The 15811-nt window shown below is 43.7% G+C and overlaps 2 protein-coding genes across 3 annotated transcripts in view; one reads left to right on the top strand and one right to left on the bottom strand.

Moving 5' to 3' along the window:
• On the bottom strand, positions 1-11344 carry LOC116527443 (collagen alpha-1(II) chain-like). The gene is made up of 3 exons (XM_032244477.1): positions 11317-11344; positions 3715-4372; positions 1-3361 (listed from the first exon to the last, which is right to left on the bottom strand). Exons 1-3 carry the CDS (start codon positions 11342-11344, stop codon positions 1774-1776), a joined length of 2274 nt encoding a protein of 757 aa, XP_032100368.1. The 3' UTR covers positions 1-1773.
• CDK13 (cyclin dependent kinase 13) overlaps positions 2518-15811 on the top strand; it is a 126557-nt gene continuing 113263 nt past the window's right edge. The window contains exon 1 of one of the 2 annotated variants that reach the window (XM_032244444.1): positions 2518-4333. In XM_032244444.1, the coding sequence (XP_032100335.1) occupies positions 3123-4333 (1211 nt within the window). In that variant the 5' untranslated portion in view covers positions 2518-3122. The remainder of the gene's footprint in view (positions 4334-15811) is intronic. The other variant, XM_032244443.1, reaches the window with a different exon arrangement.

Below are 15811 nucleotides of genomic sequence, written 5' to 3'. Positions count from 1 at the left end.
AATTTCACATCTCTTTAATATTCAGGCAAGCAGACAGGCTTGCTTCTAGACAGACACAGCTTCTAATTCAAAGGTCGTTGCCATTTTTTGGAGTTTGAATCCTATTAATTATTAGTGTTTCCAGCCACATGGGCAGGTATCCAGAGTTCAAAAGGCTTCATTCACCCTCCCCCACCAACGATAGACTCTTTGAGGAAACATGTGGGTGGTAGAATCACAGTAAAAATATTTTAGTACATGTTTTTTGTTTGCATCTTGGATTGGGAACTATCCATTTACCTTTTTTTTTTTTTTTTTTAAACTCCATTAATACACTTACCCATGGGAATTATCCATTTACTATAATCAAATTTTCTTTGAAAGTATATGATAGAAGATAACATTCTCAAGTGGAACTGGTTGTAGATGTGGGGAGCTGCAAGCTAAACCTCTTATTTGCTCTCTTTGTTCTGTTATTCCAGGCCATTTAATGTAGGATGACAGAATAGGTTGAACCTACATGTTTCTGAAAAAGCCACTTGCTAAACAGTCTGTTAGGAGGCTGGCTACAGGACCTTCACTCAATGATACTGCTAACGAGAAATTTGTTTTGGGCATCCTGCCCCTAAAACTGAATAGAAAAGTATTCTATTCAGTTTCCTAATGCCTGTCCCATGGTGTGACCCACCCAGGCCTGCCCTCCTGGGAAATGCACTGACTTTAAGATATTACCTATTCCTTTGCCTTCTCCTCTATCCTTCAGCAAACAAACATCCTTTGTATTCTGCCAGTGAAGTCTGATCTTAGATCAGTCCAGTCTGTGATACTAAGTCAAGCTGACTAAAATAATTTACACTAAGGTATTAATGATGGATAAATACGAAGTGTTTAAGAACTAAACCAACTGATGATCTGAACAAATATATTCTCAAAGGGGTGACTACATGTAGTCATTGAACAGACGGCTTAGCTTTTTCTTTTTTTAGAGGCAGGGCCCTGCGGACTGCCCAGGCTGGGGTGCTGTGGCACCGTCATAGCTCACTGCAGCCTCGAACTCTTGAGCTCCAGCGATCCTCCTGCCCCAGCCTCAGGAGTAGCTGTGACTACAAGCTTGTGCCACTGCGCCGGATTGGCTTGCCTTTCCAACCATTGTACAAGCCAATAAACCATTTAGATTTTAATCTAATTATGCTGAGTGCTCAGTCTGTAACTGAAGGGCAATTCTAAGGCAAGAAATGAGACATGAGGTCACATATAGCTATGTTTGGCAACCTCAGATGTTTGGATATTAAGGTGACAGTGGGTGAAGTACTAAGAGGGCAGTCTCATCATTCGAACAAGATGTTTTGTTTTCAAGGCCCCTGATAAATTATGGAATTTTCAGGAGTTCTTTTAACATTCCACTTATTCCCTCTATTGATTTAAGGCCTAAAAATTTTTTATTTTAAAGTAAACAGTGTTACCGAGGCTTGAGCTATGATTCTCAAGTGTGTTTTTTAGGATGAGATGGGGCCTCGCGGAGGTTGCGGTGAGCCGAGATTGCACTCCAGCCTGGCTAACAAGAGCGAAACTCCGTCTCAAAAAAAAAAAAAAAAAAGATGGGGCCTCGAACTTTGGTGTACGTGAGACAAGTTAAATCAACGCCATCTCCGCCCTGTTTTGCGGGGTGTCTTCTCTTTTTTCGCAGCCGTTCCACTCCCCGGGCTTGACTGAAGGTAGACGACGGGGTGACTGCCCAGCCCAGAAGGCCACCAACAGCATTATTTCCCTCACAGTCTCCAGATATACTTGCTCTCACTGTGACCTTTCGCTTAACAGGCAGGCAGTGCGGCGTCTGCAGAGAGCCAGAACGGCACTGCGCGCTGGACGCAAGCAACAGGCACGACTCGCGCGCCGCCACGGGGAGAGTCTCAAGCAACAGCAGTGGGCGGTGCACGAAACCTCTCCTTTCTTTAACCCTTCTTCATACCGAGTCCCACCCTCGCCGGAAGTCGAGCGGCTGCTACAACATGCCACTTCCGGTGCGGCCGGCCGGTCCCTGGCGGGAGCGAGCACGCCACTGCGCGGCAACTTTGTTCCCGCCTCTCTTGCCTCGCCACCACTCATCTTGGGCTTTCGCTGAGCGTGACGTGCGTGCGCGCTCCCGGTCGTGCGTCGGGGCTGAAGCGAAAAGCCGAACCAGCTAGGCGAGAAGGAGGGGTTGTGGAGGTTAGGGCCCAACCAGCTAGTCCCATTGCTCTCCCTCCTACTGACGAGGAGCGAAGAGGGAAGGGGAGGAGCGAGGAGGGGCCGGCCGCGCACGCCAAGAGCCTCCTCGTGGAGGGGGGGAACGGAGGAAAGGGGTAGCTCCGCCACCTCTGCTCGCGACGGCGGGGGAGAAGGAAGAAGAAAGTCAGGGCCCGTACCCACCGCCACAGACTCAGAAACGCCCCCGCCCCCATCTCCCCGGAAATAGCCCCCCGCCCAGCCCCGCACACTCGCTGCCCCAACCGTGAGCCGCAGCCGGGTCGCCCCCGCCTCGCCCCGCCCCGCCGCCCAGCCCCGCGGGCCGCAGAGTGCGCGAGGTCCTAGGCTGGGAGTTGTTGTCAGGCCCAGGCCACTTGCGAGGCGTCTGCGGTGTGTCGCCGCCACCACAGGAGGACGACGTCGACGCCGAGGAGGAGGCGGTGGAGGCGTGCTGTTGTCTCGCCCACTCCCCTCCCCTGAACTCGCACCCAACGTCAGGGCGCGATGGAGTGAAGCGGAGACGAAGGTGGTACTTCCGCGTTGCGCTGCCCGAGCCGAGAGCGCGGCCGAGGCCGCTCCCCCACCCCCGGGGGCACTTGGAGGACTCGGGACTGCCCAGCAGGTCAGCGCCCGGCGCATCTGGTGTTTTCGTTGCCGCGAATAGGACGACGAGCGCGATCGGGAGCTCCGCCGCCTGGATTCCTGCTTCCCTGAGGCCCGGAGGCCGCTGCGTACCCCACTGTGACCTGGAATCCAGGGACTCGAGTCCCGACCCGGATTATCGTGGCGCGTCTCCCGGCCGGCCCTGGTGCTCGGTGTCCCTCCGCCGCCGCTCCCGTTTCCGGCGGGGGAGATGGCCAGGGTCTGACCCGGGAGGAGGCCGCACCCGCGCCGCGCTCTGCGGCGGGCTCTAGGCGATGCCGAGCAGCTCGGACACGGCGCTGGGGGGAGGCGGGGGTCTGAGCTGGGCGGAGAAGAAGTTGGAGGAACGCCGCAAGCGGAGGCGATTCCTGTCCCCTCAGCAGCCGCCACTGCTGTTGCCGCTCCTGCAGCCGCAGCTCCTGCAACCGCCGCCGCCCCCGCCGCCTCTGCTCTTCCTGGCTGCTCCCGGCACGGCCGCCGCCGCAGCCGCCGCCGCCGCGGCCTCCTCCTCTTGCTTCAGCCCGGGCCCCCCTCTGGAGGTCAAGCGGCTGGCGAGAGGCAAGAGGCGCGCAGGAGGGCGGCAGAAGCGGCGCCGCGGGCCCCGCGCCGGGCAGGAGGCGGAGAAGCGTCGGGTCTTCTCGCTGCCCCAGCCGCAGCAGGACGGCGGTGGCGGTGCTAGTAGCGGCGGGGGTGTGACCCCGCTGGTGGAATACGAGGATGTGAGCTCCCAGTCCGAGCAGGGGCTGCTGCTGGGGGGGGCCAGCGCGGCAACGGCGGCGACGGCTGCCGGGGGAACGGGGGGCAGCGGCGGGAGTCCGGCCTCCTCCTCTGGCACCCAGAGGCGCGGGGAGGGGTCAGAGCGCAGGCCCCGCCGGGACCGCCGCAGCAGCAGCGGTCGAAGCAAGGAGCGCCACCGCGAGCACCGGCGGCGGGATGGGCAGCGCGGCGGCAGCGAGGCCTCTAAGTCCCGCAGCCGCCACAGCCACAGCGGCGAGGAACGGGCCGAGGCCGCCAAGAGCGGCAGCAGCAGCAGCAGCGGTGGCCGCCGGAAAAGCGCCTCGGCCACGTCCAGCAGCAGTAGCAGCCGCAAGGACCGGGACTCGAAGGTCCACCGCAGCCGGACTAAGTCGTCCAAGGAGCCGCCTTCGGCCTACAAGGAGCCGCCCAAGGCCTACCGGGAGGACAAGACCGAGCCCAAGGCCTACAGGCGGCGGCGGTCTCTGAGCCCGCTGGGAGGCCGGGACGACAGCCCGGTGTCCCACAGGGCCTCTCAGAGCCTGAGGAGCCGCAAGTCCCCCAGCCCAGCAGGAGGTGGCAGCAGCCCTTATTCCCGGCGGCTGCCGCGCTCCCCGAGCCCCTACAGCCGCCGCCGCTCCCCCAGCTACAGCCGCCACAGCTCCTATGAGCGGGGCGGCGACGTGTCCCCCAGTCCCTACAGCAGCAGCAGCTGGCGCCGCTCTCGCAGCCCCTACAGCCCTGTGCTCAGGTGAGTCTCGCCGTTCTGCCCGTGTGTGCTTTGGCTGCGCTGATCCCCAGCAGTAGGGAAAGTGGTGCCTGGGTTCTCAAAACCACGCAGGTCCACTGCCGAAACAAGACAACATCGCCTGAGCCTCCCAGGAAGGAGAGGCGTTTTCGCGCGCCTGTGACACTTTTAGGGGGTAGAAGGGACAAAGCAACTGGGCGAGTGGAACTTTTCCCCAAGCTGTGGCAGGGAAGATTTTTGAGGAAGAATTTAAAGTTTCAGACGTGTTGCATTAATGTGTTAACGGGTTTCTCCCAATTGTTCTTTGTTTTTCTGGCACAATTAGTTTGGGTAAACTTAGAAGTGGTTTAAATCGTCTCAATTTTGAAAGTTCTGTGAGGAGGTTTCATTGTTGAGGATTTAGGAATGGACTGCAGCTTAGGGTCTGATACTGTACAGGGAGTAAGAATCAGGTGCTGATGTCACAGTTAGATGTAGATTGCAGATGTTTCTTATGATTATTACAGTGATGAGAGAAGCAGCCTTTCTGTAAAGTTTATTCTTTTAGCATGTGAAAAAAGCTTTTGTGGAAGTTGATAGTTCTGAATACTGAAGATAAGGAAGCTATCTATTTAGTGAAATTGTTGTGGGGGATTGTTTTACCTGATCTTCTGAAGTCATAATTACAGAAAGTAGAAAAAAATGACAAGATTTTGGTTTCTTGGTTTGTGATGACACCCAGTTGCTAATAACATTATAAATCTGGGTGATGTAACCTAGTGTAACCAAGGGAATGACAGTACATTCTTATGCTATTATAAGTCTGTAACTGCTTTATTTAAAGTTAAGTGGACTTTTTTGTTTGTTTAGATATGCCCGAAGGATAAAAACACAAGATAACCAGACTTTTAAATATCAGAATCTTTGTCCAGAAATCTTTAAAAGGTTTAATTTAATTTAGTGAAATTGGAGTAAAAGTTCTATGTAGCTTTCTTGCCTCTTTTGTTATATAATATTCTTTTTAAAAAATGTGCCTTAAAATATGCTTATCAACTAAGCAGAGTTCACTAAAAACAACTTTCGTGTATTTTATGGGTTCTTATATTCCTTGAGATGTTTGCACATTCCAGGCCTTATGATTTCTGTTGCAAAATGACATTTGGATCGCTTTTTCTTATTGGCTTTCAGTAATGGCAAGTGGATGCACAGTACCTCTAAGTATGGGTTATGTGGAATCTTAACACAATACAAATATGCATCTGCAAAATTAGCAGACCTCTTTGAAATATCAGCCTAGTAAATGTAAAGGTGTGATGTTTGCAGAGATCTGAGCGTGTGTCTTTAAAGCCAAAAGAGTTGTATAAATTGTTTCACTCTTAAGAGGGTTGAAGCACACTTAAAATGGTAGTTGATGCCTTAGTGAAGAATTGAAAAACTCATTCATCAAAATTAGCCATTATATCTTGTAAGACATTGTATTTTAGTTTTAACTATAATACTTGGTTTGCCAAAAGGTTTGCGATTTTTGCAGTTGAACTTGTTTTGCAAACTGGTTGGTTTAATTTTCAGGACTTTAGTAATTTAAAGTGTTCGATGCAATTTTAAGAATGGACTTTTTATTCATCAGGCTTTTTAGTTGCTGGATACTTTAGCGAGGTCCTTTATTGTATAATAGTAGTATATATTTTGTATAATTTTGGTATGTGTGATTAGGACTATTCACATTTAGTGTTTTTGTATTGTATGCCATATACTGTTTTAGGTATTGAGATATAGCAGGGAAGAATTAGTTACTGCCCTCATGGAACTTGCATTCTGGAGGACCATTCAACACAGAATCTTTTCGTAGTGTTTATATTGACCACCGGTATTTCTATAGGATTGAATTTCGAAGAATTATAGGGTATCTTGGCTAACATTCCTGACAGATGGCCATTTGGTATGTGCCTGAAATACATCTGGAGGTGGGAAGCACATTACTTTGAGCAACCTGTCCACTAGATTTGGGACTTTAGCAAGATCCTTGGAGACTCAGTTTCCTAAACTATAACAGGGAAACACTTGTTTTTTGGGATTATTTCAAGGATTAAGTGAAAATTTATCTTTTTAAAGCTTGCAGTCTTACAGAAATATTTAATATAAGGTGGTTGAATTATTCATTATCTCAAATTGTTGGAATTCTTCATATTGTAACCAAAATACACCTTCGTGCCACTTTCACCCATTGCTCCAAGTTTAGCTCTTGGAATGGTACAGAGCACGCGTGTATGCTAAACCTTTAAATGTAAAGACAATTGTCTTGTTTTCTGAGTCTTTTAGGCTAGAAAACTCACATGGTTTTCAGATTTTTCACATTGTAACTAGTTTGTCAAATGTCCAGCTTAAAACGTGGGTCCCAGAATTAATAGCAAAATAGTTGATTGAAAAATCTTAAGATTTTAAAATATAGTAAATGTATTATTACTTTTTAGGAACAGATGATTGAACTCACTTGTACAGATTAATGCAAAAAGTGTTGTTTATTTTCAGAATTTATTACTTGTGGTAAGTGGCTCATGTTCTTTAATGAACAGACTGGCTGTGAGTTTCATGAAGGCACTGGCCTGTCTTGTCCACCATTGTATTTCTAGTGCTCAGCATTGTATCCGGCACAAGTACACTCTTAATAAATGTTGAATAGGTATATGAAGGGATGATGGAGTTTACTGAACATGCAAAATATTAATGTGGGACTGTATTACAAACTTTGTTTAAATATTTAGTATAGACCATGTGTAATGCTGTAAGAAACAGTGTAATCTTTTCCCAACCTACTCAGAACTTACATATTAATGAGTTGTCAATGTAGATATTTTTAAGGAAATACATATACATTCAAAATAGTATGGGAAATCATGGTATGAAGATTAAAAAGAATTTTTTTTTTAAATAAATAAGCTGAAAATAGCGATAGGGTTTCATCATGTTACTCAGGCTGGTCTCGAACTCCTGGGCTCAAGTGATCTACCTACCTCAGCCTCCCAGAGTCCTGGGATTAGAGGTGTTGAGTCACTGCACCCAGCCTGAAGTTTTTTTGATGTCAGATCCTAGAATAAATCCTTTCCATTTTAGTGATTTCTACCTCACAACTTATTCTTTGTCTTCATTTGAATCTTCAGTCCTCAGCTCATGCATTTCTTTTCATCAATTCCTTCTTAACTTTACCTGGCCTCCCCACTTCCCCGTATAACCTGTTTGCCGTATTTTTTTTGCTAGTTGACTGTTGGGGTGTGGAAGGTCACATAGTCTTGCTGATTGGCCCTATAATAAATGTGAGGGTGTATTGAAAAGAGGGGAGGGTACTATTTGTAGTGTTTTGCTGTGTGCCAGGCAATGATAAATATTTAACGTAAGTTGACCACTGAAATCCACGTGATAGTTGGAAACATTCTCATTGATGGATTGGGAAATGGGAGCTCTAAAAAGTTAAGTGATTTGCTCCAAGATCAGCTTAGATTCAAACCCTACGCTGATTTGAAAGTACATTCTCTTAATATTAAAGAGCATGGATTTTGGTTACAATATGAAGAATTCTAACAGCAGTCTATTCATTAAAGAACATGGGCCACTTACCACTTAAAGCATATGCTATATTGAACTTAGATTTGCATTAAGGGGAGATGGCAACCTCACACAATGACCTCTTTTGGTGAAAATCAGCTACTGTTTGGATATATATGTGTTCATTTCTGTTTCTTGGCCATTTATTCAGCATTTTGAAGGTTTTAAAAGACTAGTCTTCTAAAGATTCTTTCAGCTTATTTGTGTTTATTAATTCGTAGTTTTTATGAACAATTAGGTTTACATCTTGTGGATGTATTTTCTACTTTGTCTCTACAAAGATTGGCTAAAAACATTTCTTGAAGGCATTAATTACTTTTACTTATTGATGGTGGTTTTCCAGAGTTATTTTGATCTGAAGTTACTGATGTCAGATTAGTTAAAATCGGTACAAGAAATTATTATGTATGTTTTGCTCTTTCTCTAAACCTGTGGAAGTTCCATTCCACCAAGAAACACAGAAGCCTTCATTATGGAATAATAACAAGAACTTAAGAATCTGAAAAAGATGGGTGAACTCTAGATATAAATAAGAAAAATTACTGGTATTCACTTATATGTGGTACTTCTGTTACGGATTATTTAATGTTTTTTCCTGATAACTATTGTTCAAAAGTATATAAAATGGAGATATTTCAGAATGAAAAAAAACAGCTACTTATAAAATATGCCACTGATTTAATATATGTTTAATAGGAATCAGTCATGAATATCCCTAGGTGAAAGGAATTCTTAAAATGCTTTAAGCAGTTTCAAAAATAGGATACTACAACAAATGTAGAAACTCTCAGAAGGGAATGGAAGTATAGATTGACTGTCTTAAATCTCCAAAGCTGCGATCATTATTTTCATTCTCAGAGTGATGGCTTTGTGTTTTCCTCTTTCTCTGACCGAACTTTACCTGACATTTACATCTACTCAGTCCTTGAGTCCTTGTCACATTTCTTTTCCACTAACGCAAATATTTATTTCCTCTTTTCCATTTCTGTCACCCTTTAAGGTTAATCAGTTAGACTTCCTGTTACCGTTACCATTCTTCTCATTTTATCCATTCTTTTCTTCCCAGATCGTTCTTTATCAAGAGAGTTTTCTTAAAATCTTTGTTTGGCTCATGTCACTCCCATTATATTAGAATTATTATTATTATTAGCATAAATCTAAACTTTTTTTTTTTTTTTTTTAAAGGGATAGTGTCTTGCTCAGTTGCCCAGCCTGGAGTGCGGTGATGTGATCATGGCTCACAGCACCCTCGAACTCCTGGGCCCAGAGCATTCTCCTGCTTCAGCCTACCTAAGTAGTTGGGATTGCAGGTGCATACCACCATGCCTGGCGAATTTTTGTATTTTTTGTAGAGGTGGGTTTCACCATGTTGCTGTGATTTGTGTTGAACTCCTGGCCTCAGACGATCTTTCCACCTGGGCCTCCCAAAGTGTTGGGATTACAGGCATGAGCAGCTGTGTGTGGCCAAGCCTAAACTTCCTATGTATTGTCAGTTAATGCCTTTTATGATCTGGCTCCATTGTATCAGAATTCTATTTTCAGACACATTTTTATTTCTATTTTTATAATTGCTATTCTCTTAGCTTAAATGATAAGAGACTCCAAACTCTCTTTTGCTCTTCATCTCAAGCTTTGCATTTAAAACTCAGCTGAAAATTCCCACTATCTTTTGTGGGTTGTTTATTTGTTTGCTTGTTTTTTGGTAAAGATGGTGTCTTACTATGTTGCCCAGACTTTAGGCTGGTCTTGAGCTTCTGGGTTTAAACAGTCCTCCTGCACTCACCTCCCAAAGTGATGGGATTACAGGTGTGAGCCACTGTGTCCAGCCTTAAATCCCACTATCTTGAATTCATCTAGATGCAAGTTAATTTTTTTCCCCTGTATCCCACAGCACTTTATCTTTGTTATAGAGCTTTTAAAAATTCTGTTTAATATCAGCTTAGTTGGCTGGCTACTTTTGTGTTTTCCCTACTAAATTGTAAGCTCCTAGAGGACAAATTCCAGAGCCTATTTATTGGTGGTTTAATTTAAATACATTTTTATCTACAGATTAGTGCATACAAGTCTGCACAGATGCCAATTATATATCTAAACTTGCTTGCTATTTTGGTTCATATATACTCTCATACTCTAGGATGGGACAAGAAATTGTTTTGAATTATAAGGAGGGAATTTAAGAACCTTCTTCTAGCTTCTACTTTATTAGATTGAATAGAGGATGTTGGGAGTCACTTTAGTGTGAATGGAATTAATTCAGACCTAGTGTTTATATTTGCCCTTTTTTGTGCTGACCAAGATAAATTCTTGGTGAGTTTGAATTAATCTTTAAAGCAAAAATTTTCTGAGCAGACATTATGTCAAATTTTTATTTCCCCCCAAATTTTAATTTTTCCTTTATTTTGTACTTTTTTTGTGAATATCATTTTGTTGTTGTTATTTCGGTTTTGGTTGGCTTTGTTTCATATAAATTGGTAAGCTTTGAAGTGGGTGTTGGAAGCAAAAGTACCAAGCTAGAATCAGAAGCATTACTTGTTTGCAGTGACCTTGAATTTCTGCGCATTTAAATTATGGAAGAACCTAGTGTTCTTTATGTATTTGGAAAATGAAATTGATGTACATTACAGGATAAATGTAGGTAAAACTGGAATGTAAATAAAATGAAATGAGAGGGATAGTGAGAGGAACTGAAAGTGGTAAATGATCTACGTGCCTCCCCACTTTTCTGTTTGCATTTTCAGTTGCATAGGGTCACTTTCACTGGTATATTTTATTGGCATTCCAAATTCAGTTTATCTAACATTAAATTATTTCATCTTTCTTAGAGTCATTTTTTACTGATACTGCTCTGTATTATTTTTCACCTGTTTGCAAACATAATAGAAGCTCATGGTAGAAATTTTTAGTTAGTACAGAAAAGTGTAAGAGATTAAAAGGCCTCTTAGGTCCAGCTACCTGATGAGATGATCACTCATGACATTTTGATAAACATTCTTCTAGACTTATTTATGCATATATGCACAGGGATGTATGATTTTTATGTAAGTGGGAACATATAACAATGCTGTCTTGTACCCTGTACTCCATAGTAGAGTATATCATTTTTATTAGTAGCTCCTAGTACTCTGTTGTATGGATATAGCATAAATTGTTTGGCCAAATCTACTTTGATAAATTCTTAGGTTTTTTTTGTTTTTAAATTTTTGCTATGTGCATGTATCTAAAGCAAATACATTTTTTGTATATTTGTTCCATTATTTTCTTTAGATTAAATTTCTCAGGGGTAAAATTGTTGAGGCAAAGGTGGTATATACATTTGTAACATTGATATATTGTCAAAATGCCTTTCAGAAGGGTTTTACAAATTTACATTTCCCAACAGTGTGGGAGTACCCATTTTTCAGTCTCACCAACACTTGGAGTTGTCACATATTCCATTATTGGTTTTTTTGTTTTGTTTTTGAGACGGAGTCTTGCTCTATTGCCAGGTTGGAGTGCAGTGGCACTGTCTCGGCTCACTGCAACCTCCACCTCCTGAGTTCAAGTGGTTCTCCTGCCTCAGCCTCCTGAGTAGCTGGGACTACAGGCGCCCACCACCACGCCCAGCTAATTTTATGTATTTTCAGTACAGACAGGGTTCCACCATGTTGACCAGGATGGTCTCGATTTCTTGACCTCATGATCCACCTGCCTTGGCCTCCCAAAGTGCTGGGATTACAGGTGTGAGCCACTGCTCCTGGCCGTTGTTTTGTATTTTTAATAGAGACAGGGTTTTGCCGTGTTGGCTAGGCTGGTCTTGAACTCCTGACCTCAAATGATCTGCCTGCGTCAGCCTCCCGAAGTGCTGGGATTACAGGCGTGAGCCACTGTGCCTGGCCAATTTATTTTTTATTGACAAATAATTGTTTATGTGTGTGATGTTTTGGTGTTGACATTGTGGAGGGCTGCAGTCAAGATAATTAAGAAATCCGTCACATCATGTACTTATTTTGGTAGTGAAAACATTTTTAAAATAATTTTTTTAAGACACAGCTCCAAACAGCCATTGAAGAAAACATTATAAATCTACTCTTTGGCCAGGCGCAGTGGCTCACGCCTATAATCCCAGCACTTGGGGAGGCCAAGGTGGGTGGGTTACTTGAGGTCAGGAGTTCAAGACCAGCCTGGCCAACATGGTGAAACCCTGTCTCTACTAAAAATACAAAACATAGCTGGGCATGGTGGTGTGCACCTGTAGTCCCCAGCTACTCGGGAGGCTGAGGCAGCAGAATAGCTTGAACCCAGAGGGTAGAGGTTGTAGTGAGCTGAGATCACTCTGCTTCACTCCAGCCTGGGCACAAAGCAAGACTCTGTCTCAAAACAAGCAAATAAAAAAACCACTCTTTTGTCAGTATCAGAATATGCAGTGCATTATTGTAGTCACCATTCTGTGCAATAGATCACTAAAATTTATTCCTTCTGTCTGAAACTTTGTGTCTTTTGGTCAACATCTCCCCTTTCCCCATACACTCTTCTCCCTTAGACCTTGGTAACCACCATTCTGCTCTCTGCTTCTGTGAGTTTGACTTTTGTGGATTCTACATATATTTAAGATCATGCAGTATTTTATCTTCCTGTCACAAATGACATAATTTACTTGTTTTTTTTAAAGCTGAGCTGAGTGTGGTGGTACATATCTGTAATCCCAGTACTTTTTTTTTTAAAGCTGAGCTGAGTGTGGTGGTACATATCTGTAATCCCAGGCATGCAGATTGCTTGGCTCAGGAGTTTGAGACTAGTCAGGGCAACATGGTGAAACATCTCTACAAATACAGAAAAATTAGCCCAGCATGGTGGCGCGTGCCTGTAGTCCCACCTACTTGTGAGACAGAGACAGAGCTGGGAGAATTGCATGAGCCTTGGGAGGTCCAGGCTACAGTGAACTGAGATTGTGCCACTGCCCTCCAGCCTGGGCAACAGAGTGAGACCCTGTCTCAAAAACAAAACAAAACCAAAAACATACTTGAACCACACGAAAAAAAATCCATTCATCTAGTGATGGACACCTAGGTTGTTTCCATATCTGAGCTATTTGTGAATAATGGTGCAGTGAACATGGGAGTGCAGACATCTCCTAAGCATACTGATTTCAATACCTTGGGATATATACCCAGAAGTGGGATCATGTGGTGATCCTATTTTGGAGTTTTGAGGAACCTCCATGCTATTTTCCATGATGTCTATAGTAATTTACATTCATACCAACAGTGCACAAGGGTCCCATTTTCTCTGTACCCTTTCCAACACTTGTTATCTTTCTTTTTCTGTTGCTAGCCATTCTGGCAGGTGGGAGGTGATATCTCATAGTGGTTTTAACTTGCATTTCCTTGGTGATTTTTTATTTTTATTTATTTTTTTTTTTGAGGCAGAGTCTTACTCTGTCGCCCAGGCTGGAGTGCAGTGGCGCAATCTTGGCTCACTGCAATCTCCACCTCCCAGAATCGCTGCCTCATCCTCCTTAGTAGCTGGGATTACAGGCTTGAGCCACCACACCTGGCTAATTTTTGTGTTTTTAGTAGCGACCGGGTTTCACCATGTTGGTCAGGCTGGTCTTGAATTCCTGACCTCAGGTGATCCACCTGCCTCAGCCTCCCAGAGTGCTGGGATTACAGGCTTGAGCCACTGTGCCCGGCCTCCTTGGTGATTGTTGATGATGATGGGCATTTTTTCATATATTTGTTGGCCATTCGTGTGCCCTTTTGTTTTTAAAAAAACAAAACAAAACAACAAAAAAAAAACATTGAGATGGGATCTTGCTGCGTTGCCCAGGCTGGTCTCAAACTCCTTGGCTCAAGCAGTCCTCCCACCTCAGCTACTTCAGCCTCCCAGGTAGCTGGGATTCAAGCACTAATCACCAAACCCAACTATATCCCCTCTTTTGAGGAAAGTCTGTTTAGGTCCTTTGCCCATTTTTGAAATTGGGTCACTTGTTTTCTTTCTATTGAGTTCCTATATTTGGCTGTTAAGAGCAAAACTACTGAACATTTGAGTACGGGTCTTTTGTTTTTGTTTCTCTTGAGTAAGTTAGGAGGGGGTTTGTTGATTTGTTGTATGGTAAGCAAATGCTTGACTTCCTACAATCCCATGGTTTTTTCAAAATGTGTTTGCTATTTGCATTCCAGTCAGTAAAATATAGGCATTCCAGATGCCTTGCCTCCTCAATAAGACTTCATTTTTTTTTTTTTTTTTTTGGTCAGTCTTTGCTTTCAGCCATTCTGGTGGATGTGTATTGGTATCTCATTGTGGTTTTATTTGCAATTCCCTAATGATAAATGATGTTGAATATACTTCCATATGTTTATTTGCCCTACATATCTTTTGCTAAGTGTCTCAAAATGTTTTGTTTATTCTTTATGAATTAGATTGTTTGTCTTACTGAGTTGTAAGAATTCTGTATATATGCTATCTGCCTATTTTGCAAATGTTTTTTCCTCAGTCTGTGGCTCACTTCCTTAACAGTAATTTCCAAGAACTTTTCTTCCAAGAACAAAAGTTTTAAATTTGGATAAAAACCAGTTTAGCATTTTTCTTTTATGATTTATGCTTTTTTTTTTTTTTTTTTTTTTTTTTTTTTTTTTTGTTTTTTGAGATAGTGTGTCTTGCTCTGTCACGCAGGCATGTTCTCAGATCTCTGCCACCTCTGCTTCCCAGGCTTAAGTGATTGTTGTGCCTCATCCTCCTGAGTAGCTGGGATTATAGGCGTGTGTCACCATTGCAGGCTAAATTTTGTATTTTTAGTAGAGATGGGGTTTCACTATGTTGGCTAGGCTGGTCTGGAACTCCTGACCTCAAGTGATCTGTCTGCTTCTGCCTCCCACAGTGCTGGGATTACAGGCGTGAGCCACTCACTGTGTCCAGCTAGATTTATGATTTTTATGTCCAAAAAAATTTTTGCCTGGCTGGGTGCGTTGGCTCATGCCAGCACTTTGGGAGACCGAGGCAGGCGGATCACCTGAGGTTAGGAGTTCGAGACCAGCCTGACCAACATGGTTGAAACTCCGTTCTACTAAAAATACAAAATTAGCTGGGTGTGGTGGCACGTGCCTGTAATCCAGCTACTTGGGAGACTGAGGCAGGAGAATTGCTTGAAACTGGGAGGTGAAGGTTGTGGTGAGCCGAGATGGGGCCATTGTACTCCAGCCTGGGCAACAGGAGTGAAATTCTGTCTCAAAAAAAAATTTTTTTTTTTTTTGCCTCAGCCACAGTAACAGAGATTTTTCTCCTTAGGTTTATAATGTTCATGTTTATCAGTCTACTTTTATGTATTATGTTAACATTATGATAGCATACTTCCTTTATTTTTATTTTTTTTTTTGAGACGGAGTCTTGCTTCTTCACCCAGGCTAGAGTGCAGTGGCACGATCTTGGCTTACTGCAACCTCTGCTTCCTGGGTTCAAGCTATTATTCTGCCTCAGCCTCCCCAGTAGCTGGGATTACAGGCATGTGCCACCATACCTGGCTAATTTTTATATTTTCATAGAGACACAGGGATTTCATCCTGTTGTCCAGGCTGGTCTCCAACTCCTGACTTCAAGTGATCCACCCACCTTGGCCTCCCAAAGTGCTGGGATTACAGGCATGAGCCAGTGTGCCCAGCCTGTTGTCATTGTTTTATGTCTGTACTTGCATGGTATATATGTGTTAAATACAGACATAAAATTTAAAATGAGAAGAGTCATATTTACTCAAATGTTTACCTTTTCAAATGCCTTTCGTTTTTATAGATCTAACTTTCCATACAGTATCATGTTCCTCTGACTGGAGGAATAACTTTGAGCTTTTTTAATAACGTAGGTCTGTTTTTTGTGTGCCTGATAAAGTTTCCATTTTGAAAGATAATTTTACTGGATATGGAATCCTAAATT

This window comes from Sapajus apella, unplaced genomic scaffold (genome assembly GCF_009761245.1).
Source record: "Sapajus apella isolate SASKATOON/1434 unplaced genomic scaffold, GSC_monkey_1.0 scaffold54, whole genome shotgun sequence".
Classification (NCBI taxonomy): Eukaryota; Metazoa; Chordata; class Mammalia; order Primates; family Cebidae; genus Sapajus; species Sapajus apella.
This window is presented reverse-complemented; position numbering and strand designations above follow the sequence as displayed.